Here is a 27,936-nt window from a genome sequence, read left to right as displayed (position 1 = left end):
ACTGATGCCACCTGATGTCCTTGCCACTGTCGCCTTTGGCTTGGCTTGCTCAGTTGGGGACACTAAAATGTTAACTAAATATCCAAATAAATCTAATTAGCAAACTAAATTAACCATATAAACTAAATTACTGATCTGCCCACATTGTCACTGTTTGATAATTGAAATGATCTGATGACATCACCGTTCTGTTGCATTATTTTTACTGTTTAACACTGTGAAGCTGCTTTGAAACAATCTGCATTGTGAAAAGTGCTATATAAATAAAGTTGACTTGACTTTATTGCTTATCAATTTCCAAGATTTTCTGTATCAGGGGTTTTGCTTTACTTTTTAATGGCAAGGATCCCTAAACAATCCCCTTGTGAGATCAATTCTTTATTAGGCTTACAATATATAATATAATTATAACAGCCTATAATATAATAACACATGATAATTCTCTCTATGAAACCTGTAAACCGCATTCGCCGGTTCTAACACTATACACGCGATACTAATTGCGGTTGACCAGAGCACTGCAATTATTTCTCATTTAAACTACAATCAAATGGATTTCTCCCTGCATTTTGCGTCTGTGTGCACGTGCGCAGCTTAGAGGGAACATTCGTCAGTAAGCGCGGCGGTAGAGCGCAAATGACGTGTGATTTTTCAAATCTGAAACCAGCGCATTTGATTTGAAATGCGATATCTGCACTGCCTGTAGTTAGGCCCCTGGGTCGGCTTTAATAACAACTAACAATTATGGATTTTTTTTTTTTTAAAATTTACCATGCCTTCATCGTTTATTTTTTAGCAACTTTACAAAAGCCTTTATTGTTTTACTCTATGTTAAGTATGTGCCACTTCTAACAATCGGCAATTGTATAAACTGTGATAATAACTTGATATTTGCCACTGTTGTCATAAAAAATTAAGGAACTTAACAAAACTACACATAATATTCTAACAGTTTCTTACACTGTTTTCATCAGGGATGAATCAGGAACTGCTTCATATTCATGATTATGGGCGGAGCTCTATGACATCACTGCATGTGTGTGAAGACTTCAGTGAAAGTGAAACTGAACAGATGAACCTGAAGCTTCTTCACAACAACATTCAGAAACTCTGAAATCAACGATCAGATCTGATATTCACTCACAGGTAAGCGATGGGAATGTAAGTTCACTAGTTTAATGTCATGATGCAATATAAGAATGTTTGTGTCACATATCAGAAACAGCTAGTGTGTGAACTGCAGACAGAATAAACGAAGTTCAGTGAAAATCATACCCAGATAGCAAAAAATATCGGCACGGCTTCTTTTTGCCGCCGGCCCTAAGCTGTCGGCTATAGGTGCGTCCCGCTGGCGGTGATGAAACGTTTGCCGCCGAATACGTCACTCCCATTTCTTGCGGGTCGCCGGCTTCATTTTCTCTGGCGGTTGCCTCCGCCTAATGGACCGCGGCCGGCTGGCGGCAAGCCGCTTTGATATACAAGGATTTCTACTCTCAAATTCGACCAGCCACGTTGGCTATGTTTGGCTTGTTGGGAAATAGAGTGGAACTGACAGCATTTTAACTAGTTCTCACATTTGAAGCGATTATAAAATCATAATAGCCTAGCCTATATGTGAATTATATCAAATATTAGTTTTTTTTGCTCCAAAGCCATTAGGGTTTATAACAGATTCTTGACTCTTGATTCCATGATAAGGTTAGGTTTAGGAAATTACATTTACATTTTCACTTGATTATTTGCATGTTGAGTGTGTTTAAACAGTGTTGGTCAATTTGACCCATAATGGATGTAATACTTTTTTTTTTTTAGCATAATAAGAGGGTTAAGAAAGTTTGAAAGTTCATTTTAGGATATTGAACACTTTTATTTTTGTATTGCCCTTTTTCTATTTCTTTTTGGACTGACTTTAAAATAGACATGACAAAAAATTAGAACTTAGAACTTCATGACATTTTACTTTGTTTTCAAAACCCATATTTTTCTGAAAAACAAAAATATATTATTAATTATTTAGGAAAAATTATACATTCATAAGACAAGAATAACTCAAAAGAAGCCCTCTAATATTACCTTTTATAAAGCTGATTTTTACAATATACTTTGAAACCCTTTCAAACATGAGGTCGCAAAACAAAAAGCTTACAAAAACAGAAACCTGAAAGCTTTTCAATTTCATGTGACTGCCTTAATATTATAAAGTATTTTCTATCTCAGAATTCTTATTTTTATTATTTATTTTATATACATTGTTATATTTGTTGTTATTCTTTGTTCTACATATTCGGAACTGTACCACAATGCTTTATTATTTTTATTTTTCTCTCATTGTACTTTTTGTATTGTACTGTCTATAAATGTACTAATTTAAATAAAAATAAAACCAAACCAAACAGAGAAGTACCTCCACCGGCCGAGAGGGGCAGTATACCTAAAAAAGACGGAAGACAAACCGGAAAAACGTATGAAACAGATTTACCAACAGCGGCCGGCAACTCATCACACGGTTTTAGTATTTGAAGAGAGGAGATCAGAAAATATCCTCGACTACGAGCGTTTAAGTAAGTACATGTTTCCTTTTTGTGTAACACAATATTATGTTCATTTTTGATGTATATACCGGTAGTAGGGGTGGTTAATCTGTCTGATTTCCCGATTCGATTCGATTACGATTATTAACGATTCTTGATTAGTGATTATTGATTTTCCATTTCACAACAGTAAACGAAAATACACTACAAAGTGATTGCGGTATAAAAAAAAAGTCAGCTACTGAATTACTTAACTCTTTTATTGAGTAACAACAACTCAAAGCACTTGTCGTGTAGTGTCGTGTAGTTACACAGAAATGAATACATCACATTGTGTTGTGACTCATCAAGTTGAACTAAACAATAACAAATAAATGAAAGGCTTATTTCCTTTAGGAAGTAGATCAGAACCAACATACTGTAGAAATTGGACAATTTTCTTCTAGAAAGACAACGTGTTCAGGTGGAGGAAGACTGCAGGTTGCAGTCGAAACATGTCAAGGTAAAGAAGAAGTTTTTTCTCCAAACACCTTGTCTTTCTAGAAGAAAATTGTCCAATTTAATCATTAAGAAGACAAAATGAACATTTTTGAACAACTTACTGTAGCTTCAGCTTATATACTGTACTGTAGAATACAGTGACAAAATGTCAATAGTGATGGATGCGGTGCGCGCGTGAGGGGGGCGGGAGCGCGTGGAACGCTCGAGCTCCTCTCGTTCGTTTCCTGACGTGAGAAAGACAAAAGGGGAAAAAACGACAGAAGAAAAACGGGTTCGTGTCGGAGGAGTGTCGAGGCCCGTTCGGTTCCGTGAGCGGGAGCCGCGGGTCGGTGCAGCGGAGCGGCGGTGTGTTTCCAGCATCAGTCCGGCTGTGTGTGTGTGTGTGTGTGTGTGAGATCCGCTCATCGCGTCCTCAGGATCGCCTTAATTCCCGCGAATGTGCGCGTCGATGTGTGTCGCGCTCGCTCATCTGAAGCGCTCATAAATCTGCGGATTGAAGGCGTTTATTCGGTGTTTGTGCGCGAATCTGAGCCGTGCTAACGCGCTAATGCTAATGTGCCTGAGCTCCAGAGGAGGCGAGGCGGGAGGATTTCTAGAGTGTTCCCTCAGAATCATCTCAGCATTAACGACAGATTTACATTCATCTAATGAACACACACACACACACGGTGGTAGTGTCAGGTTTAGATAAATAAAAAAATCGATTTTTGAAAATTTAATGATCGATTCATGCTCGTCCATAACATACTCGCGATTAATCGATAATTGATTTTTTTCACCACCCCTAACCGGTAGGTTGTTTTAATTTGTTTGTGCCGACACGCACGCTGCTAGTCTAGAGCACAATACACAGTGCTAACACGTGCTGTTTCGCCTTTTTTACACACTGAGTTCAAGCATGTTCTACATGTTAAAATGTATCTAGCTACTGTAGGTAAATTAGCCAAAGCTTTACATCTAGAAAGACTTAAGTTTAACTTTTGGTGTTTTTTAACAAAACAGAATGATGTATATAGGTTATTTAAATTATTTTGTTAGTCCGAACAAGCATGCTGCTAGGTCAGTTTTAGCAAGTGTTAGCTAACATGTGCTGTGTTGCTACTGTTCTTCTAGCATTTAAGGTGATTTATGAGTTATTTCTCTGAACTGCTGTACTTTTTATGTTTGAGGACAATGCAGTTTACTTGAATCACTACACTGAATGAATACATTTTACTGTTCCACATTTGGCTGACCAGTTTCCCCCCCCCACAGCATAGCTACTGTATATTCTGTATATAACGTTAACAATGTGGTTTTGTTCACATTTTCTTGCAGATACCTTGACCAGAGCACAATCGGTTATCTTCATCCAAGAGACCTACTGTTGGACAATCGTTTCGGCTTTCAAGGTAAATAAATTGTTAGTCACAATGTCTAGTTACTGGGCTATAAGGAGAAGAATATTGAAAGGAGTTGAGATGGACAAACAGGAAATTGCAGCTGTTGGAAACTTAAACAGTATGGAAAATTGTGCCTTTAGTTATTTAGTTATTTATATATATATATATATATATTTTTTTAATGTAGATTTCCAGAATGAGAACCAAGCCCTGAGGGAAAGCAATGCACGAGCAGGTGAGAACATGCACTCTTTCTTAAATTTTACTTCTTTGACTGTGATGTAGGTCCAAAATTACCAAATGCCTTTCATTTTGTAGCTTCGGATGGCAGCGGCTCACTTCAAGAGCAGGTGAAGCAAGTGAAACAATGTTGACGACGTTTGCTCGTACTGGGCAATCAGGTACAACTTGCAAACAACACCTGTGGTTGTTGGTTTAATTCCCACTGGGGCCACCTGTACATGTAGTAGACCTAGTTGTAAATGTCATAGTTTAGTAGTTGAGGGACCAGGACTGACTGCTTTATTCTTTTATTCGGTGAACCCCTGTAGGTGCAGATACTAATGCTGCGACGTCTTGGAGAGTTTGGCGATGTTGTGCGTAGCATGGACAACAAAATGGACACTATGCGGCAACATTTCAGTGCCAATGTGTCTTTTGGAGAGTTCTCCCTGCCAGGGGGTCTGTTACTCCCCCTAGACAACCCATTTGGCGTTGCTTGACAACAGTTTGAGGCAGGATAAAGAGCTCCAGTAAGTGTGCTGATTTTGTTTATAATGCTGTAGGGTAATCTAAAAAGTAAAATTTAAGATTGTACACTGCATATTCTACAGTCTGAATCCACAGCCTGTCACATTTTTATATTTATGTATGAGAAGCTTCAGAGATATGTAATTTGTAACACTTTTTTGTATTTTCAGCTTCGGTTTTTGGCAATCAAATGTGGGAGGGACCTAAAAACAACCGTGTGGCGAATGCTTCAGAGTATCTTCTCTAATCACCTTTCCATTAATACAACCTGGACTGGTGTAGGGGATAAAGCATGTTTTAGAGACATGTTCCTGAAGACCATTGTTCAAAGTAATATATATATATAAATATATAAATTTGATATATATTTAAGTAGATGTGTGTGGCCTTATGCCATTCAAATGGAATGACAGATCTGTATTTTCTACAGGAGCCATCCGGAAGATCCCGGCAACCCAGGATGCCACTGATGAGGCGGTCCAGGTTAACGTTATGCGTTACCTGAAAGGAACATCTGATCGTGAAGGCGGAAAAAGATGCCGCACAGCTGAGAGGGACCCACAGCCGACCTCTTACACCTAGGCTGACTACTGACACCTGGAACCCTTTCTTTATCCTGCAGTCAGTAACATCAAGACCCCTAAAGAAGCCAGAAGTTTCAGGCTACACTCACCCAATCCACACTGTTCACTGTGGAAATTACTTTTTTTTTTTATTCCCTGTGACCCTGCCTTGAAGGCAGCTCCTTGGATGGATATGGGATGGCGAGGTTGTTTGTCCTTTATATAGGCGCACAAGAAATCACTGAAGATAAGCCAATTTGCGCTGCCTCATTCTGGAGGTCGGGGTTAGGGTTAGGCCTAACCCTAACCCTAACCCATAGTCAGGCTTGTTATAATGGTCTGTTCTACTACTGTTCTATTCTTCTCCAGAGCTTTACTCTAAATTATTACCATTTATCCTATTGTTAGAAATGGCTTGTTAAATGTGATGTTATACCTCGATTTATTTGGTATCCTGCACATTCTTTGGTACCAAATATCCTCATTATTTGATATAATGTTTAATGGTACACTCTTAAAAAAAAAGGCTCGTAATCATAGGGGAACCTTTTTTAGTGCTATATAGCACCAATTTTGGTGCTTCAGTGGTTCTTCAGCGGTTCTTCAGAGGTGCTATATAGCACCTTAGTCAAAGAACCGGTGAAGAACCTCTGAAGAACCGCTGAAGAACCAAAATTGGTGCTATATAGCACTAAAAAAGGTTCCCCTATGATTACGAGCCAAGAACCATTTTTGGTGCAATATAGAACCTTTTTTTTTTTAGTGTTTAATTCTTTTCATCCCAGAGCTGACCTCTTTGTTATTAACAGATATTGTAAGTGTTATAATTTGCTTGTAAGGCTGTTTTTTTTTTTTTTTTAAACCAAATTTAATTTAAACATGCAGGTTCTTTAGTAAAAATGTTTTTTTTTTTAATTATTTATAGGCCTATTTAAGCTTATTTATTGTCTGTTATTTGTATTTCATTTATATTATCTTGTATCATTGACAGTTACTGTACTTTGAAATGTGGAATAAAAATGCCAAATGGGAATTTATCTGGTTTGTTCAATTATTATCCATCATAAACTGCATGTTACAAATATATGAATAATAAATAAATAAATGTATATTATTTATTACACAATAAGCGGAGGCAGATCGCTCGAAAAAAGCGTTTGCCTCCGCCGGGCCGCCTTCTGGTATAAAGGCGGCGGAACGGCGGTTTGCCTGCGGGCCGGCGGCGGAACGAAGGCGGTAGGAAGCCGGCTGCCGCCGGCGGTGCGCCGTCAAACGTGTTTGCGATTACGCAATTCTGACGCTTCTACAGCCGCCGGATCACCGCCGGTGGTCCGCCGACTCATTGCTATCTGGGTAACTCCATTAAACAGAAATGACACTTGGTGTTTATTTAGTTATTGTGTTGTCTTCTATAAAAGATCTTATGATGGTATTAAAATGTTTCAGTTTTGTGGCTCTCAGAGACGCATATTTAGTTTCTGTTTATTTTCTTCAGTTTGTTCTTCTCAATAGTAGCCTATCAGCTGCAGTGCCACAGATTCATCAGAAATGACAGACCAGCGTCTCAGACCAGAAGTTAAAGTGTTAGTTCACCCAAAAAGACCTTCATTCATCTTCAGAACACAAATGAAGATATTTATGATGAAATCTGAGACTCTCTGACCCTCCGTAGGCAGCAATTTAATGACCACTTTCAAGGTCCAGAAAGACATTGTTAAAATAATCCATGTGACTACAGTGGTTCAACCTTAATTTCATGTTTTTCTTCTAACTGATACAAAAAAATGAGTAAAAATCTGCATACTAGTCTTTTTACTACTTTGTGTGTATGAAGGGAAAATATTAGAGGTCGACCGATAGTGGATTCTACCGATACCGATAACTGGGTTGGACCGCACTTGCCGATAACCGATTAATCGACTGATAGTTTTTAAAATGGATACTGGATAAAAAAACATAAGTAAAACAGTGCTGAACTTTATAACAAGAAAAAAAAAACAGTACTGATCCATGAAAATATGCTAAATGAATAACAAATAAATATGAATATTAAAATAAGAAGTTCTAACAGAAATTCTTCAGAAAATAATTTAAACATTAAATATTACAGGTCAAATTTGTTTCTTTACCTATAACCTAGAAACATGCATGCACATATCATAGGTAACACTATGCAAGTCCCTATGCAACAAGGATGTGTTAGCTTACATGAACTATATGCCTTATGCATTTTTACAGCATTTAATAAGAGCAATATTGTACCTTGATCATTCATGTTAGTTCATAGTGCATTAACCAAGGTTACCAGATAAAATAAACATTCAAACTCAATTTAATGTTGAAATTAACATACTAACAATGAACAATACTTCCATAGCATTTATTAACCGTAGTTAATGTTACAAATGGAATCTTATTGTGGTGTTACAATTTCATATAAATCCAAACAGTCAGCTTTTTTAGAATGCAAGTATCTAATAAAAAACGAATGTGCTTCTGCTTTGTTTATGTTTCTGTCGGCAGCATGACGATACAGTTTGCTTTCTCACATCACTAGTTTTATATATGCAACATTTGCGTCGGACTTGCGTGTGTTTTTATCACATTGTTTTAACTGCTTGAGGTACTGCTTATTTTTTAGCGTCCTCTCAGCCTCGTCGACAAACATACACACTGCTGTTCTTTACCTGTTAATGCAGCATCTAGTCAAGAAATGAATTACTTTATAATGATTTGGCAACAAGTACTGCAGTGTTCAGTATTCATACCGTTTCGCTGTCGTGTTTTAAACCCGCATCTGACATGTCAGCGCTCTCCGTGCAGCGTGTGCTTTCCTTGCAGCGAGCAGCCTCACGTGTGAATGAAAACACAAGGCGTCAGTGAGTTTTTTTTTTTGCCTCTAGAGGCCGCTCTCGCGCTATACAATGGCAGCAGGCCCTTCTCTCATAGTGTGTAATAACAGCGCACCCTTCTCAGCCGCTCCAGCAACGGACGCATCACGGAAAAACTATCGGTGTGGATTTTTGCCGATAACCGATTGTTCCACCAATAAACTATCGGTGCCGATTAATCGGCAAAACCGATGAATCGGTCGACCTCTAGAAAATATTATACCATATAAGACCTAATATTGATTTCTCAATAACAGAATCAAGAATAGATTCAACCCAAACAGACTGTGTAGCTGTCATAAACAATAAAAAAATAAAATAAAGTTATATTCCCCCTAAAATATGTTTTAGACTCCAATCGTTGTTTGATAAATAAATCATAACGGGACAAACTACTCAAGAGATTTTTCCTCTAGGTGGCGCTTCATGTTAACATTCATCATAGGAGATGCTTCCTCAGGTTCAACATTGAAACCTTCGATGTATAAAGCATTTTAATAGCTGGCCAACATATTTTGCTCTGTCTTGTTATATTCTCGCCCTTTTCTGATTTCTGCATGAAATTATTTTTAAATTTCCAGCACTGGAATGCATTTTTATCCCTCACCATAGTGGCAACTCTCAGACAGATTGTAGCCTAAAGCTTTCAGGGGCAATGTGGATTGATGTGATTGGCAGACGTGGTGCAATCAAAAGCATCAGAATAGCATTGCTTTACTAAACAGCCTTTAAATGACAGGAGACCTCGCGCACATCAAAAACAGGCAAAGCAACAAACTAATATTATTAAACATATCCTAGCTTTTTACAGAAAATATTCAGATATATCCTTTTTTAATCATTAACATTTTCATAAGTAGCTGAAATTTAATTACACATTTTTTCAGTTACATTTGTTTTGGAATTAAATTACATAACTGCGTCACATGTCACTAGTTACTCCCCAGCACTGAGTATTTAACATGCAAAATCCATAGCCTAATTTATTCAGTGCATATAATTATCAAAATTGCTCTCTTTAGCCGTGTAGATAATATATTGTCATTACTTATCTTTTCAGCCATGGCGTCCTCCAGTGGTCCAGCACTAAATGAGGAGCTCCTGTGCTCCATCTGTCTGGAAGTGTTCACTGATCCAGTCACCACTCCATGTGGACACAACTTCTGCAGATCCTGCCTGAGCAAGTGCTGGACGGACACACAGACCTGCTTCTGTCCTCTCTGTAAAGACACATTCAGCAAAAGACTTGATCTCAAGATTAATACAACACTCAGAGAGGTTGCGCAACACTTTAAGGAGAAGCTCAATCTAGGAGAACCTGAGGTGTTCTGTGACGCCTGTGGTGAAAGAAAGCAGAAAGCTGTGAAGACCTGCCTTACGTGTCAATGCTCTTACTGTGAGACTCATCTAGAGCCTCATCTCAGAGTCCCACGTCTAAAGAAACACAAACTCATCAATGCTGTGGAAAATCTGGAGGATTATATTTGCCAGAAACACGAGAGACCTCTGGAGCTGTTCTGCAGAGATGATCAGACGTGTGTGTGTCTGTTCTGCACTGAAGGAGAACACAGGACTCACAACACTGTTCCTATAGAGGAGGAGAGTCGAGAGAAGAAGGTAAAGAGATACAGACAAAACACTTTAAACACCCCATGAAATGCAGTTCCCTATCAGTCAGTCACATTCAATGTTACGTCGGACTGAACTGAACATATAGGGATCTTGCCTGAGGGCCCAATCACCTTTGAGTGGCAACAGAACAAGCCAACAAGTCAGATTTGCATCGCAAGCCACTCCCCGCTTCCGGGTATATAAGGAAGCATGCAAACTCGCACATTAAGCTTTTGCTTCAGAGCAGAGCGGACATTGTTTCACTCTGCTCTTCGATCATCATTCAGTGAGTCTACTAAACAAGAGGGAAGCTGTTACTGTGTTGGTGTGATGGCACATTCCAGCAGAGATCGCGGTTGCTGAGTGTTTGCACGGTTAAGTGCAGTGGCTGTACCGCTGGGCGCTTTAACATCTAAAGAGCAATTTATGTAAAAGGGATGTGGTCATTTCCTGGCCTCGTCTGACAGCCCAAGCATGCTGAGGTAACATTCGTTCATGAGTCATGCCCCCACTGCGGGAAGATGACCATTGCGATGCTGAGATAAAGACTGAGATACCTTGAAAAAGGTGGATTCCCCTCTTCTATTCCCCGATCTGGTCTTTCTACGCAGCAGAGAGCCCCTTCGGTTAATACACAGGGTGATCTGTGGATTACAGTGGGAGCTCTCCCACTCATGTTTCACATCACAGGCTGTGGCACTTCCTGCTGCGGTTGCTCGTCCTTCCCATGGGGACCCAGCATCTCTTTCGGGGGTCCCGCAGAGAACCCGGTGTCGATCGACTGAAGATTCAACTGCTCTGTCCCCTTCAGGGAGAGTAGCAATGTTGTTTGATTCCAACCTGGAACTGACTGGCATGATTTCCCGGGCTGGCTGGATGATTGGTGTCTCTGGGTGGCACACAGTGAACAGCAGCTTCCCAATTCAGTCCCTTTCTTCCCGGAAGTGCACGAGGAAGTCACAATGTCGTGGAAGGCACCTTTTTCTGCCAGAAACCGTTCCGCTGCCTCCTCCGCTCGCACTACCCTCGATGGCGGGGTGGCCAAAGGATACGTGGAGATCCCTCAATTGGAGCGCGCAGTTGTGGTGCAGTTATGCCCGCAAAAGGCTTCTACCTGGCAGGGTCGTCTGTGTCTCCCATCCAAGGCCTGTAAGTTCTCGGCTACATTCTCAGCCAAGGCTTACAGCACCGCTGGACAGCCCACCTCTGCCCTGCATGCTATAGCCCTCCTGCAGGTATATGAGGTCAAACCAAAAAAAGAGCTGCACGAGGGTAGAGCTGGTGCAGGGTTGATACAGGAGCTTTAGACAGCGATGGACCTCGCCCTCAGGGCAATAAAAGTCACAGCGGTTTCATAGGCAGACAATGTCCACGCCAGTGGTCCAAGAATGCCATCTCTGGCTGAACCTGGCCAAGATAAAGGAAGTTGACAAAGGTCGATTTCTCAACTCCCCCATCTCCCAGGCCGGCTTCTTCTGTGACTCTGTTGAGAACTTTGCCCAGCCATTCACGGCAGTACAAAAGCAGACAAAGGCTATCAAACACATCCTGCCCCTGCAGAATGCTGCTGCTGTCTGTGATTCGATGACACAATGCCTTCTCATCCATCTCAAGCCTCTCCCACACAGGAACTGTGGAGCAAGGTAAGTTTGCCACCACACTCACGGCCCCCACACCAGGACTCTGAGCCTTCAGAGGCGGGCCCCTGTGCTCCACAGCTCTTCACTTTACCACCAGTTTACCTCAGTGGCAGACAAGGATGCTCCTATGCTGCATGTGGAGATCGCAGTCCTACTGGCAAAGGATGCAATAGAGCCGGTCCCTCCAGCCAATATGAAGTCAGGGTTTTACTTCATTGTGCCCAAGAAAGGCGGTGGGTTATCTTGGATTAAGCTTCCGTTCAAGATTCCTACGCAGAAACGCATCCTCACATGCGTTCGCCACCAAGATTGGTTTGCAGCAATCGACAAGAAACACATGTATTTTCATGTGTCGATCCTAACTCAGGAGACAACCCACTGCCAGTTGTTAACCCTCAGCATGGATGTACTGACACACAGCTGGCCCCGGGGTCTACGCAAGTATGCGTTTCCCCCAGTGAGCCTGCTCACACAGACCCTGTGCCCATCCGGACCTGGTTCCCAGAACTCATGCTCCTCAAGGCAGCCCCTCCCTGGCGGATCCCCCTGAGGAAGGACCTGCTTTCTCATGGAAGGGGCACCAATTGGCACCCGCATCCAGACCTCTGGAATCTTCACGTGTGGTCTCTGGATGGGACACAGAGAGCTAAAGTGGCCTACCTCCAGCGGTAGTTGACACTATCACTATCTAGATCTCCCTTTATGAGGCACGCTTACACTTTGAAGTGGAGCCCCTTTGTTGCTGGTTGTCTTCTTGCAGGGAAAACCTGTGTAGATGCCCTGCAAAACAGGTTGGAGCAAAGGCTGTCTCCCTCCAATCTGAAAGTGTAAGTCTCTGGGGAAACACAGCTTAGTCGATTTAATCCTCAGCCATGTCAGTTGCATTGCTGTGTCCTATTCACACCTTGTGTTTGTACGTGGACCTCACGCAGAACTTCAGAACAGCTCTTTGTCTGCAATGGAGGCCAGTAGAAGAAAAAGGCTGTCTCCAAATTGAGGTTGGCCCACTTGAAAGTGGATGCCATTGCTTGGCTTACTAATCCCAAGGCGAGCCGTGCCCCCTTGGAGTGAGAGCTCACTCTGCTCAGAGTGTTGCTTCCTCCTGGGCATTGGCGCATGGCACCTCTCTGGCAGGCATATGTAGAGCTGAGTGCTGGGCAACACCTAACACATTTGCGAGATTCTACAATCTCAGAGTGGGGCCGGTTTCTTCCAGTGTGTTGATACAAACAGGTAATATGCCGGGTAGGCTGGCTCGGTCTCTCTTGCTGCGCCATTCCCCTCTGAGGACAGGATACGAGTTCCTATTCTGCTCCTCAGGTGAGTTCCCCAATTGTTAAACCCTGGTGGAGTTCCTCCAGCATCCTCGCCAGTCAGATGCTGATGCCAGGTCTAGTACTTCTGTGTATGCCAGGTTGGTCGGCCCCTGTACTAGACTAGATGCCTACATGTTGTGATTACTTTCCTAGGTTATCCTCTGCCAACTCTGTGACAGTATTGACTCCACCCCTGAACAAAGCGGGTTCTACCATAGAGATCTTTCATATGTAGCACTGGCCAAATCGACAGTCTATATGTTTAACTCCACATATTATCTCCCTACGGGCAGGATGTGGTTTCCGTAGCATTAATTTCTGGTTGGAATAGGCACGCTTTCCCAGTGTTATCAAGTAGTCTCACTGTATAGGGTCAGAAGGAACACAAGTGATCGACATTCTCTGTGCAAAGCCATGTCCTTTCTTCCGCCCCAACAGGTGCAGGGGGAATAGGCGGCTTACTCAGGGCAGTTGTTGTAACACTTTCCAAAGGGATCCCAATACATCAGTTCAGACCATCATAACATTAAACTTGAATGACTGATAGGGAACTCTAGGTTACTAATGTAACGTTGCGTCCCATCACCACAACTCCTGTATCTCCGCTGAAACGGCAGGGAGTCCATCTCGACTCCTCAGCAGAAAACTTAATGTGAGAGTTTGCCTTATACAGTATACCCAGAAGCGGGGAAGGGCTTGTGATGCAAATCTAACTTGCCAATGTGCATTGGCTTGTTCTGTTACCACTGAAAGTTGAGATCCCATTATGTCAGTTCAGTCCGCTGTAACGTCTCCATTCCCTCCTTCAGGGAATAGGGGTTACATTAGTAACCTAAATGTTTTCTTTCCTGTGTCTTGACATTGACATGTAAGACTGTCAGAAGATGGAAAGATATATTCAGTGATAAATGCGTCTGTGTTTTTCTCTGTATGTAGAATCAGCTGGTTCAGACACAGACAGACATTTATCAGACGATCCAGGACAGAATGAAAAAGATTCAAGAGATCAAACACTCAGTAGAGATGAGAAAGGTTTGTGCTTCGATCAACCCAAGTTCATATCCGGACTTATGGTCACTTCCGATTTCACTTTCTGTTCACTCTCCAACTATCCTATCAAAAAATACATCTACAAAAAATGTTATGCGTCATAATATTTCAATCTAATTAATAAAGGTGTTGAATAAATTGAGAGTTCTACCATATTTTAGTAATCTTGGTTTATTGCACTTGAGTTGTATGCAGTTCTATTGGAGTGCTTTGACAGCTCGTCCTCAAGAGCAGCATGAACATTTGTTTTGTGTTACACTGAAAATCACACATTTTAACTCTTTCCCCGCCATTGACGGAAATGTACGGCTTTCTGCTATTCTACATCATCTGAAAGAGCTGAGAACTGAATCTCCTGATCAAAACACAGGTGAAGAAGAACCAGAAACAAGTGATTGCATATGTAAAATAATGCAATCAACATAAAAGGTCCTGTTCTTCGTGATCCCATTTTTCAAACTTTAGTTAGTGTGTAATGTTGCTGTTAGAGCATAAATAATGCCTGTAAAATTATAAAGCTCAAAGTTAAATGCCAAGCGAGATATTTTATTTAACAGAAGTTCCCTTTCAAAGCCTACAGTGAACGGCCGGTTTGTTCTACATCCCTGTACTTCCTGCTTTAATGACGTCAGTAGAACAGTTTGTTGACTAACCTCCGCCCACAAGAATACGCGGAAAAGGGGGCGTGGTCTTGTTGCTCCCTCGTGGAGAAGAGGAAGTGTTGCGTTCGGTTGCGTTTGTAGAGTGAGTTTGTCGCCATGTTGTTGAGACGCTGTTATTTTCATCCCGGAGTCAAATCACCTTTCTTTGGCCAGGGACGCTGTAGTTTGAGTGTATGCATCTCCCCGTTATGGTAAGAGGCGTGACCTTTCCGGGTAACGTGCGCTAAGCTGCTGTCCAATCACAACACGGGAACCGCTGGCCCAATCAGAACTCGTTACGTATTTCTGAAGGAGGGACTTCATAGAACAGGGAAATCTTTCAAGACGTTTTGAGGACAGTGAAAACAGCGGTATACAGATAAGTAAATTGTGTGAAAAATACTGTGTTTTTATACACGCGAAACATGAACACGTGCTATATTGCACACTGTAAACACAATCAAAGCTTCAAAAAAACAGGAAAAACGGGACCTTTAAACAGAAATCAAAACTGCTCATGTTACCCTAATGAAATGTCGACCCAGGACGAGCTATAGGACTATAAAGCTTTGGGGGTGTTGATGAGCTCAATCGAGCTCACCATCTATGTTTTGACCATCTTTCTGAATCTGATCCAAAAATGCATTTTTGCTCAAAATAATGTTTTTTTTATTAAACTTACCCAGTTGATAAAAAAGAATACATTAAGATAGAATTAAACTCTATTCTGGGGGGCATGGAAATTTTGTGAAAATTATCAAAAATGCTGGCAGTGATTGGCAACTTTTTAAAAAATTGCTGGTGGGGAAAGAGTTGAGTAAGAGGCGAAGAGTAAGAGTTTAATTGATGATGAGAGAAGTTTCATTTTGTGGTGAAGTATTCCTTTAAATAATATGTGAATACATAATCGATTAACAAATGGAACATCGTTTAACTGTTGTCATTCATCAGAGAAACACAGAGAAAGAGAAATCCTCCATTGTTGAGCTCTTCACTGATCTGATCCGCTCCATTGAGAGATGTCAGTCTGAGCAGCTGAAGATGATGGAGGAACAGCAGAAAGCAGCAGAGAAACAGGCTGAAGATCTCATTAAAGAGCTGGAGCAGGAAATCACTGAGCTGAAGAGGAGAAACACTGAGCTGGAGCAGCTCTCACACACTGACGATCATCTCAAACTCCTACAGGTCAGTCAACATCTGTCTCATCAGCCATCATGTACAATATTACAGGACAAACCAGAGGTGGGGGACTTGAGTCACATGATCATATTCTGTTTTTGCTCTATTTCTCCAATGACAATAGTCCCAAACAAGCCACAGCAAAAGAGGTGCACCGAAATTTTTGAACTGTTTATCAGAAAATTAAGAGCTTGGGGTCTCAGATTCCTTGGGTCATGCCAAAAGCGTCAATACTGACTGTTTTTAACACTTTGACATATCGAATTTGGTAGGATTCATTGTCAGCATGTCCTGAAGGAAACTGAGAAGTTTGAACACAGAGCCACCTAGTGTCCCAGAGATATAAGGTTTTTCATAAAAAGGTTATTTCAGCTTTACAGTTTCTGTAAGAATGAAAATCAACAAAGACTTTTTGCTTTCCTGTTCAAACCCACTCTTTCTTTCCACCATTTGTAATTCCTAAAGTCACAAGAGGTGCTGATACTGATCAAGGCTTGACGGTCACAGCTTTGGCTGTAAGACATTGTAAAACAAAGGCTCTGACCATTTTATCATGCTTTAGAAATCATACAGAACAGAAAGAAGCAGCAATAACTAGGGCTGGATAAAAAATATTGATTTCTCAATTTTAATCGATTCTTACTTTTATAAAACAATATCGATTTTTAAATCCAAAGAATCGATTACTCATCCTGTTTTCAGTTAATGAATGAAATAATCATTGTAGCACGCCTCCAATCCAATAAATTGCAACAATCTTTGTGCTTTATTACTATTGATGTGAAACAAAGTCTCAGATTTCAAATTGCGTCTATTTTTTTTTAACGAAATTCAAAAATATAAATACAGTTTTGGCGCTGTGGCGTGAGATCGCTCTGCCGCTCAGCTCAAGAGGAAACGCAGAGCAAACTTGAACAGATCTTCTCTTCCGCCTTAATACCAGTAACAGCGCAAAATATTTATAATAAACATGAATGAGCTTCTGAAAGTGTGTTAAAAGATACAGGACAACTTACCGAAATCGTATCATGTGTAACAAAGGGCGACCACTTTCCTGACAAAAATAACTTATTTTATTTATACAAAATTAATTATAACAAAATGAATTTAATCAACACAGAAAAAAACAACAAATAACAAAAAGTTAAATTCCCCCTTCAAAGATGTCAATGACCAACCAACCTTCCATAAACCCCAACACAATCCCAGCTTAAATCACACATAATTCGAAATAAAGAGAAAAACGAATTACATAAGTGTTCCCAAAAATCATATTACACCAAAGGAAAACCACTCAAAAGAAACTATAAATCAAACCAGGAAAACGTACACTCCACGGCAACCATAAATCTCATGCAAATGAATTAATGTGGTTTCAAAGCATCCATACGGTAGTATGGGTAAAAAGGTTGGCTGGCAATACGAGGCTGGGAAATGGCATACAAACAAAAACAAATAAAAGACAACAGAAAAAAAGAGCACCTCACTAGCCAGTCCAGTTCAGTACAAACATAATTTCTCACTGCGCTGGAGGCAAACAGCGCGCACATACGGGGACTGGCCAGCTGAGGAAAATAAAACAAAAACAAACCCTGGAGGAACAGCGATCAACTAAGCCTAATAAACAAACAAAAACACAAATTACTATACACCAAAAAAATACACACAATACATAGTTTTACTTTTTAATCCTAAAAAGAATAAAAACATTTGCAGACACTATATAAAAAACTTCTACAGTTACCGGCCACACGGCCACCAACTCACGATCACATGAAAACGGGCGTGACTAACGGCATGCAGACCCACGCTCTCTGCATCTGCAGTGCACTAAAACATGATACCTCATTTTAGTAAACAAGGCTTTATGGATATGCATCCCATCGATTCACTCATCCTACCTGCTCACAAGACCATGTCCGCGGACACTCAGCCACAGCAGTACTGCCGGACAGCACAATGTTTGCATCTACGTTAAAAACACCTCATTTAATTTAACAATATTTAATAAGTGACAAAACAAATCGAGGTTCACTTCAGCCTACCTGCTCACCCAGACCGCATCCGCGCAAAACCCGGAAGTGCTGCCAGACCACACGCGTCCACACAACAAATCGGACCCCGTCTCTAGATCTCCCTTCAGGTGCCTACTTAAAAACCCTCTCCCTACCTGGCCACGCCCATTAATTACATCAGTAACCAACTCACCGGCTACACATGTCACATAGAATCGCTCAATCAGTTTTTCAACGGCCATCTCGTCCATACTTTGAGCTTCAAAACTGCTCATCAGAATCCTATGGGTGACGTCACGGACACCTACGTCCATATTGTTTTACAGTCTATGGTTTCAACCACAGAAAGATGCAAATAAAACGGCTTGTAAACAATGTCATGTAACATCACATTTACCTCAGAAAAACCATATCCAGTGTCCATAAACTCGTTAGTCAGCTAGAAAAATTAACTCTAGAGATTATATGCACCACATTACATTGGATATTCATTGTCATTTTTTAATGTTCTTCAATATTTAATGCATGTATGTACGAATAAATCTGGCAAGTTGTTTTTATGACAGCCACTATTTAAATATTTACATTTCAAAAAACGAATTGGAGTAGAATTATGATTATGTAATTGTTAAGATAATATTATAACTTAAGTTAATTTTTACCTTCAATATTAGTAGGCTAATGTACTCAAGGTCAATCAGCTGACTCCCATAGTTTACAACATTAGTTCAGAAATTTGTTTTCTTTGAGAAAATGTTCCATGTTTTGTGCCTGATACATTTCCAAAATAATCGATATTGAATTGAATCGAAACAAATCTAAAATCGAATCGAAAGCTTGTGAATCTAAATCGAATTGAATTGTGAAATTTGTGTCAACACCCAGCCCTAGTAATAAAATCACAATACGTAAATGAGTTAAGGCAAGATGTTTATGCGCTGGTCAATTTACAGATTTTGGGCTTTTTATAACGTGTTGTTTCACACTAGTGGAAAGAAAACATCCAAAATACACGTTTATGTGTTTATTTTAGTGAACTTATCTATTAGTTTCTGTAGATTGAAATTGCAATACATATCTTTAAAGGCCATGACAGTTTCTCTTAAGCAGTGATTTTATGTAATACTTTTATATTGTCATTTTCATTTTATTTATTTGTTTTCATTTTTATACGTCTTTTTTAATGTCTATAATTTTTACTCATTTTTATTTCAGTTATTCAGTTATTTTAGTACATCAAGTTACACAAAATAAAAATGAAAAATGTTGTTGAGAGTATTTTCTGATTTAAAAAAAGAGAAATCCAGAATCCCCTCAGTAAAAACCTTTAACTCTAATGTCAACAAAGTCAAACAAGAACTTTGAATCTGACTTTATCCAACGTTCAGATGTCAGTTCTGAATATTTAATCTAATCAGTGCATATTTAATTGGACAATGCCTCATTTATTTAAATATTTCAGAAATTAGATATTTTATCCTCTCTCTCTCTCTCTCTCTCTCTCTCTCTCTCTCTCTCTCTCTCTCTCTCTCTCTCTCGTAGATGAGCTCATCTCTGTACAGTCGTCCACACAGCAAGAACTGGACTGAGATCAGGATTGACTCTGATGTGAATCTGAAGTCTCTGATTATAGCTCTGACTGAACTGAAGAAAACTCTAGATGGGACTCTACATGAAAAACTCCGTCAAACTGGTATGTGCATATCATACAGTGTATATATATATTTTGCTATTAACTATCTAGGAAAAAAACAATTTCAAGGAAAATTATGGATTAAATAACATTTTAGCATCAGTGACCTGTGAATTATTTTTTCTCTGTCTGCAAAAGATCACACTGTTCATAAATATAACTGCAACATAACTTCAACCTGCCATGTTAGCATTAGACTGGTGTGATAAAATCACTTACTAAACCCAGTGTATGTAAAGTTTAAATTTAACTCACGTTATAATCAGTTAAAACACTATTACTGTAACTTACTTTAGAGACATGTAAGCAACATGATGTAACTATCCGTGTACAAACACTAACACATCAGCAGAACTCACTACACACCACTGATGCTGCCAATAGAGAGAAACGTCTAAGGTTACGTATGTAACCTCTGTTCCCTGAGAACAGGAAACTCTCGCTGCGTCTAGCTGACGCTATGGGGAGCGCCCTCGGCGTGACTGGTGTCTGAAGCTACTATCGAATCACGGCAAAGTCTTTGACCGACGTCAGCCCATGACGTCATCAACGTGCGACCCGGAAGTATAAAAGGGCGCCGTGCCAACACATACACATCTTCTCGTCTGAAGGGACTGTATGGCAGATAGGCCCTGAAGCATGGCAACGCGACGCAGCGCTCGTTCCCTGTTCTCAGGGAACAGAGGTTACATAGTAACCTTAGACGTTCCCTTTCGAAAGGGAACTCTCGCTGCATCTAGCTGACGCTATGGGGAACGATATACCAACGCCGCCATGCTGAGGGGAGTGTCTGCCCATTGGCAGTGACAACTGTCAACTCAAGTAATTCATAGAAAAACCTGAGCGATTCCCCCTCAGGTCCTGGGCTGACAGTGACAGCACTCCCTACGGTCATAGCCCAAGCTATACAACTAAACGGAACCCTAACGCACTGCGTGGAGTTCCATCTAGACAGCTCGAAGGCCCGGGACCACTACTTCCAATGAAGGGGTCCCTTCAAGGGAATGTGGCTAGGGGACCCGAAGGAACCCCAGCCAGTCACTACTCGGGAAAAAGTTCTCCCGAGTGCCACCAGGGAGGCCTGACCTGGTGCCCTAAGTGTTATTCACACTTCGGTTTAGCCAACCCTGTCTGTTCAAAACAGAGCCTCTGGATGGTGCCCAAAGGGCGTCCAAGCTAAGGGACTGAAACACAGGCAGTCTTACTTAGCCCGGAACTCAGAGACGGGTTATCCAAGTCCAAGAGAGCAATACTCAGCGTAGTGCTTTTCAACCCTTGCTCTACCAAGGATCTACCAGGTGCTTGTGTTTCAAAGCAGTAGGGAGGCCGAAAGGGCCTAATGACTGATCTAACAGGGAGGCCTCATGAGAGGCCTACGACCGTCTGACCAGGCTCAGGCGGCTGAGCACTCATAGACGACCCTCATTGAGGGGAGCAGCTGAGCCTGCCTGGCGAGTAACCTCCAGCTGTAGGCCCAACTACCACAAGTTCTCACAGAGAACTGGTAATCAAAGTGCCTAGCTCAGGAACTTCAACTTCAAGGAGGCCCTGTGGGCCTACTACTTGATAGCGGGTATTCCAGGGAGGCCTATAGAGGCCTACTACCTAACCGCAAGCCATGCTGGAAACCCAAGCATCCAGGCTCGGGACTCCGTCCTCAGGGAGGCCTTAGTGAGGCCTACTACCTGACAGCAATACCGCCTGCTGAGGTTACCCTTGTTTTCTCAAGGAGGCCTAATGGAGGCCTACTACTTGACAGTCAAGCTACGCAGGCTAGTCGGGCATCCTGTTTAAGGAGCCCGTCCTCAAGGGAGGCCTATTAGGGCCTACTACCTGATAACCAGCCTTTAGGGAGGCCTGGAGAGGCCTACTACCTGTTTGCAATACGTGCTAACTGTTTCAAATGACTGGGTCCCAGGAACACCTTAGGGAGGCCTGATGGGGCCTACTACCTTGTTCGAGTGACCACAATCTGGGAGCTCACCCTCCGGGAGGCCTATTGAGGCCTACTACCCGACAGTCAAGCTACGCAGGCTTTTCGAGCATCCTGATTAAGGAACTCGCCCTCAAGGGAGGCCTATTAAGGCCTACTACCTGATAACCAGCCTTTAGGGAGGCCTGGAGAGGCCTGCTACCTGTTTGCAATGCGTGCTAACTGTATCAGATGACTGGATCCCAGGAACACCTTAGGGAGGCCTGATGGGGCCTACTACCTTGTTCGAGTTACCACAATCTGGGAGCTCACCCTCCGGGAGGCCTATTGAGGCCTAATACCCGACAGTCAAGCTACGCAGGCTTTTCGAGCATCCTGATTAAGGAACTCGCCCTCAAGGGAGGCCTATTAAGGCCTACTACCTGATAAGCAGCCTTTAGGGAGGCCTGGAGAGGCCTGCTACCTGTTTGCAATGCGTGCTAACTGTTTCAGATGACTGGATCCCAGGAACACCTTAGGGAGGCCTGATGGGGCCTACTACCTTGTTCGAGTCAGGGAGGCCTATTAAGGCCTAGAATTAACAGCAGGCTTTCAGGGAGGCCTGATGAGGCCTACAACCTGCCTCTGAGAGTGACCACAAACTGGGAACTCACCCTCAGGAAAGCCTAGTAAGGTCTTAGAGTAAGCAGGCTTTCAGGGAGGCCTGATGAGGCCTACAACCTGCCTCTGGTAGTGATCACAACCTGAGAGCTCACCCTCAGGGAGGCCTAGCAAGGCCTTACAACTAACAGCGGGCCTTCGGGGAGGCCTGATGAGGCCTACAACCTGATAGCCTCCAGGCTAGCTGTCCTGATGCGCACATTGGTACATACCTCCAGTGAGGCCTGGTTTGAGGCCTTCCAACTGATAATGCGCCTTGTTCAAGAGACCTACTGAGGCCTACAATTGACAGCCGACCTTCAGGAGAGCGTAATTACCCCTTTTTAACCTGATAGCCAGCTAGGCTAGTAGTACCTTGATGCTTAAGCATTGTCACCTGCCTTACTAGAGGCCTGATAAGGCCTACCACTGTCACCGTTTAATCTTGAAAACGGTGCAATCCTTCCTGCTAACTGGGACAGACATATTTGCAAAATGTGGGTTGTAGTAACATTAGACCCTACGGCTCGTTTTCATGGAGGCCTGCTGAGGCCTAACACATGATAGCTACCCATTACTATGGGGACCCGTTCCAGGGAGGCTTGTAAAAGCCTACAAGCTGTACGAGTTTCGCAAAAACGAGAAATAACTGCCAGACAAACAAACTGACTGCTATTTAAACCAACGACTCTCAATGAGAGGAGGCCTCCGATCTAAGTGGTGTACAACCAAAGGTGACGGTGCCTCAGCAACGCGCCTCCTTCATCCACATACCAACTGACGCCGTAGCGCTCAGCTGTAACAGAGACAAACTAATCCAACCTGCAGTGGCTTAGGGAACCGAAGACAATAGTAACCCTAAGCGGTAGACAAACACTACATTCTATCAGAAAAGTGTGCTACCGCCTAGTAATCCGCAAACATTTCAAAGAAAAGAGCGGTGGCCTAAACACTACCCTCAATATGAGAGGAGGCCCATCTTCTGATAACCATAAGCGGTGGCCTATCTGATGCCATCTTGACCAACCAGGGAAAGCCAACACACGCTCACATACACAGCCCAGAGAATGGTGCTGTGTTAAAGCCTAACTAAGCAGGGGAAGACAGTACTCTCTGATGAATACCCAACTCTATATAGGAACCTGGGGTCTGTAAGAAATACATATTTTTAGTATAACACACAAAAATGACCACTCTCACCTGCGGCATGCTGAGCGAAGACTCATTGTGTGGTTCTCACCACCATGTTCTACCGCCCTTGAATGCCTGAAAGGGGCGTTCTCACTGAGCAAGTCCGGGCGGGCCATCAGAACATAGTTCTACTCACCATAGGCCCGCCTCAGGCCTGATGTAAGAAGCGCCTGGGTAAAAGTCATAAAAAGACATTAAAAAGGAAAAAGGAGAGGGCTATGATGTAATCGCCCTCAAGGGAAGTGATCCATCCCCAACGCCTTCGTTGAGAACGTTTGTCCTGGATCACCTCCCTTAGATCCTTTTTCCCGTGGGAATCCCGTCTCCTCTGTACCCTGCTCCTCCAGGGGGGGGGGGGGGTGCGAGAGGAGACGCTAGCACTCTGGTCCTGCCGTGAAGGACCAGGTCCCGCCTGCCTGGGTGGGGGCGCGGATCTCAGCGGTATGCATGTCTTAAATCCCGCTAAGCGTGCCTTCGCCTCCCTGAACTTTCCAACCACCGCCTCCACGGAGGTGCCGAAAAGTTCAGTAGGCGAAACCGGCGAATCGAAGAGAAAACTTTTCCTTTTCTCTCTCCCCGATATCAGCCAGGCCCAACCACAGATGCCTCTCCGTAACCACCATAGCCGCCATAGAGCGGCCGATAGCAGCAGCAGTCTGCTTGGTGGCCCGGAGAGACAGATCTGTGGTGCGGCGCAGCTCAGCAACCGCCTCAGGGGACAGCCCGGCCCCCAGGTCGAGATCCTCCAGCACTTCCGCCTGGTACGCCTGAAACACCGCCATGGTGTGAAAAGCAGCACCAGCCTGACCCGCTGCCGTGTATGCCCCTGCCATTAAAGCACAACGTGATTTAGAAAGGCAGAGTTTGAGCTCTTCAGTGTTGATGCCCACGAAATGCGAGAAAAGTTCGCAAACTTTCCTCGCCAGTCGGTAGCCCCAACACATATCCATATCCCCCTATCCCCTCGACATCAGCGAAGTTAAAACGCTGATGTCGATGAACATTGGGTAGAATATGGATTCTTCCATGCCCTCTCGATCTCTGTAAGAAGATCAAGAAGGAATGGAAAGCTCATCTGAGCTGATGGTTTATGGCCAAGGAGAAATCGATCGTGCAATTTATCACGAGCGATCTCTCCTCTAACGCGCCAACATGGCAGCAGCAGCCTGCCCGCAGCACGTTCCATAACATTCATCAGCTCAGCATACACGGTCAAGGTGGCTGAGAGGATTCATACCACTCTCACCAGCCATCCCTAAGAGCACTTGCTGTTTAGTCTCGTTAGCCGCCAGATCGTCGCGACGATCGGCGAGCCGCATCTGAGAACCCATGATGCATGCCAACGCTCAGCCTCAGCTTGAGCGGGACAGCATCATCCAGTCCCAGATGCCAAACTTTCTTCCCTCAGGAAAAAAGCCAGACTAGAGTGGAGCGATCTCAGATTGAAAACCGCTCACACTCACCCACAAACAACTTCAAATGAACTTGACTGTGCATGCTCTTGATCCCAGGCAGTAAATACACACTCGTGTGTATTAATAATTGAATTTGTTTTACCTTAACTCGTATAGCAGTTCAAACAGACAGTCCCTGAAGACGAGAAAGATGTGTTTGTGTTGGCACGGCGCCCTTTTATACTTCCGGGTCGCACGTTGATGACGTCATGGGCTGACGTCGGTCAAAGACTTTGCCGTGATTCGATAGTAGCTTCAGACACCAGTCACGCCGAGGGCGTTCCCCATAGCGTCAGCTAGACGCAGCGAGAGTTCCCTTTCGAAAGGGAACTCACTGTTAACCTGAAATTATTCCTATTAATAATTCATCATTATATTGTCATCTGTGTTCACAGGGTTGACGTGGGCTCAGACGTTTGCAGGTACAGTGTGACTGACACAATACACTCACAATACTTCTGTTAACAATCTGTATTATATACAGGGTTGCACATAACTGGTACAAATAAACGATGCTCAGCAGAAAACGTGAAGGAAAGCGCTTTTGCACATGTTTACTTAAGGATTTGGATATCTAATTTTGATAATAATAACAATTTACATTCAATATCTATCTAAATATTAACATGTTATTGTATTGTTGTTATATAAGCTATGCTATGAAGTAACTAGTAACTACGAGTAGTTTTTTTATTGGATACTTTTTTACTCTTACTCAAGTAACTATTCAGATTAGTACTTTAACTTGAGTACAGTGTTTGGATACTCACCTCTGTCTGCGCATCTCTGTGTGAATGAATGGCAGACATGCGGTTTCATTTACCACACACGCACGCACAATTTTCCTTCCATGTTTTAATTTGAACAGTAAAGCTCATTGTGCAGAACACATTGTTTAATTTCACATGATTAAAACATCAATTAAAAGACAAATCTTCATTTGATTACAAGAAAATACATAAAGAATTTGTGGATAAAAAACATTTCATTGAAATTTATGTTTTTATGAATTAGACATGCTTTTTGATTATTACAATTTAATTAAACCATCCAGAAATATTAAAACAGAAAAACATAATTTGGTCAAAATGAGGCAGAATTAAAAAAAAAAAAAAAAAAAACATATTTCATAGGGCCCTACATTTATATTAAATTGTTAGTTTCAATATTTCAATTAATTAGACATGCTTTTTGAGTACTAACATTTAATTTGACCCTTAAAATTAAACTTAAAAAAAATAAACGTAATCCAGAAAAAATAAACCGGAATATCATCTGCCATGTTGAAGAGAAAAGAAGACGGTGAGGAGAGCAGTCAGGAGGAAAGTGATGATGTCAGCGTGTAGGATAAGTGTGAGCACCAATCAGCTTCTCCCCTTGAGAACCAGACCAAACGAGTTATGTGCACCCCTGATTATATACTGTACATCTGAACATGATTCTGAAGTTGATTGATAATGTCTGATCTCTCTCAGTGGATGTGACTCTGGATCCTGATACAGCAAATCCATATCTCATCCTGTCTGATGATGGAAAACAAGTCCGTCATGGAGACATTAGGCGGAACGTCCCAGAAAACCCAAAGAGATTTGATCCCGTTGTTTGTGTTCTGGCAAAGCAGGGATTCAGTTCAGGGAGATTTTACTATGAGGTGCAGGTGAAGGGAAAGACTGAGTGGGATTTAGGAGTGGCCAGAGAATCCATTAACAGGAAGGAGGAGATCACACTGAGACCTGATAATGGATTCTGGGCTCTGACTTTGAGGAAAGAGAATCAATATTTAGCTTGTGATGATCCATCTGTCTCTTTATCTCTGAGAGTGAAACCTGAGAAGGTGGGTGTGTTTGTGGATTATGAGGAGGGTCTGGTCTCTTTTTATGATGTGGAGTCCAGATCTCAGATCTACTCTTTCACTGGTCAGACTTTCACTGAGAAACTCTATCCATATTTTAGCCCATGCTTTAATGATGAAGGTGAAAACTCAAACCCACTGATCATCTCACCTTTACTGGATTAGAATATGTGAATGAATACCAAAAGGAAATTTGCACAAACCGGAATCAAGTAGATTTGAACTACAATTATAAAGAAATGAATATGTGATGGACAAAATGTGTACAAGTGCAAAAATAAACTGTATATTCAGGCCCTTAAAATAATCAGTCACTGATAAAACATCAAATATAATGAAACATTTGTGAGTTATATGTTTTGTGGAAAAAATTTATATTTCATCACTACATTTGAACGGTCAATTTGTTACAAGTCTATATTTTCTAATCAACACAAAGATTTGTTTGCTTTTCTCTTTCATTTATACTTTGCTGTAACTTTTCAAATCTACAATGAAATTCTACATAATATGCTACATTTCCAAACTTTCCAGAGTGTTTCTATTGTTATTCTGTGATGACATTTCTGAAGTCATTTTCTCTCTTTTCTCTCCAGCTGTTAATATTGAATGTCTTGTGAAATGTTGAGGTTTTTGGTTTATATTTTAATAACTGCAGCATCTGAATAAAGACAAGTGTTGAATTCTATAACTGATATTGATTATAATCTAAACAGATAATTATTATGTAAACACATTAGAGAATGAAACTTCATGAACATCTGCTCACATTAACATTACAACAGACAGACAGGATAAGAATAAAACAGAATCTTTATTGTTGAATAATTGTTTTTTATCCAACAATAAAGATTGTGAATGAAAACACTAATATTATTATTCAGTGTAGATGACTCTTCAATCTAGTGCATATTCTTCAGGAGAAGCAGGAGCATTAGAAGCTTCACAATGACAGTGTTTTTGACTTTGGTTTGAGCTCAATATCAGTGAATGCGTGCACCTGAGTGAGCTGACGGCAGTCCATCGATGCCAGGAGCTTCTGAGAGCCGGAGACGGTGGGAACAAACTTCTCCATCAGTGTAACCGTCGCAAGCTTCTCCACAT

At 41.9% G+C, this 27,936-nt stretch overlaps 1 protein-coding gene across 1 annotated transcript; it reads left to right on the top strand.

The window, feature by feature from the left end:
* Nucleotides 1-1,029: 1,029 nt before the first annotated feature.
* Nucleotides 1,030-27,519, top strand: LOC307117650 (E3 ubiquitin-protein ligase TRIM39-like). The gene is made up of 7 exons (XM_079802630.1): nucleotides 1,030-1,146; nucleotides 9,679-10,235; nucleotides 14,122-14,217; nucleotides 15,828-16,061; nucleotides 19,613-19,763; nucleotides 25,376-25,402; nucleotides 26,456-27,519. Exons 2-7 carry the CDS (start codon nucleotides 9,681-9,683, stop codon nucleotides 26,995-26,997), a joined length of 1,605 nt encoding a protein of 534 aa, XP_079658756.1. The 5' UTR covers nucleotides 1,030-1,146; nucleotides 9,679-9,680; the 3' UTR covers nucleotides 26,998-27,519.
* The last annotated feature ends 417 nt before the right edge of the window (nucleotides 27,520-27,936 follow it).

Source organism: Gobio gobio, assembly GCF_949357685.1.
Source record: "Gobio gobio genome assembly, chromosome: 21".
Classification (NCBI taxonomy): domain Eukaryota; kingdom Metazoa; phylum Chordata; class Actinopteri; order Cypriniformes; family Gobionidae; genus Gobio; species Gobio gobio.
Note: the sequence above shows the minus strand (reverse complement) of the source record. Positions and strands in the feature narration are given on the sequence as shown.

Bases quoted from the DNA above. Each gene is read 5' to 3' on its own strand.
- LOC307117650 (XM_079802630.1), top strand. From the start codon at position 9,681: ATGGCGTCCTCCAGTGGTCCAGCACTAAATGAGGAGCTCCTGTGCTCC. The intron at 10,236-14,121 runs GTAAAGAGATAC...CTCTGTATGTAG, and splicing joins AGGAGAGTCGAGAGAAGAAG to AATCAGCTGGTTCAGACACA. The intron at 25,403-26,455 runs GTACAGTGTGAC...GATCTCTCTCAG, and splicing joins GTGGGCTCAGACGTTTGCAG to TGGATGTGACTCTGGATCCT.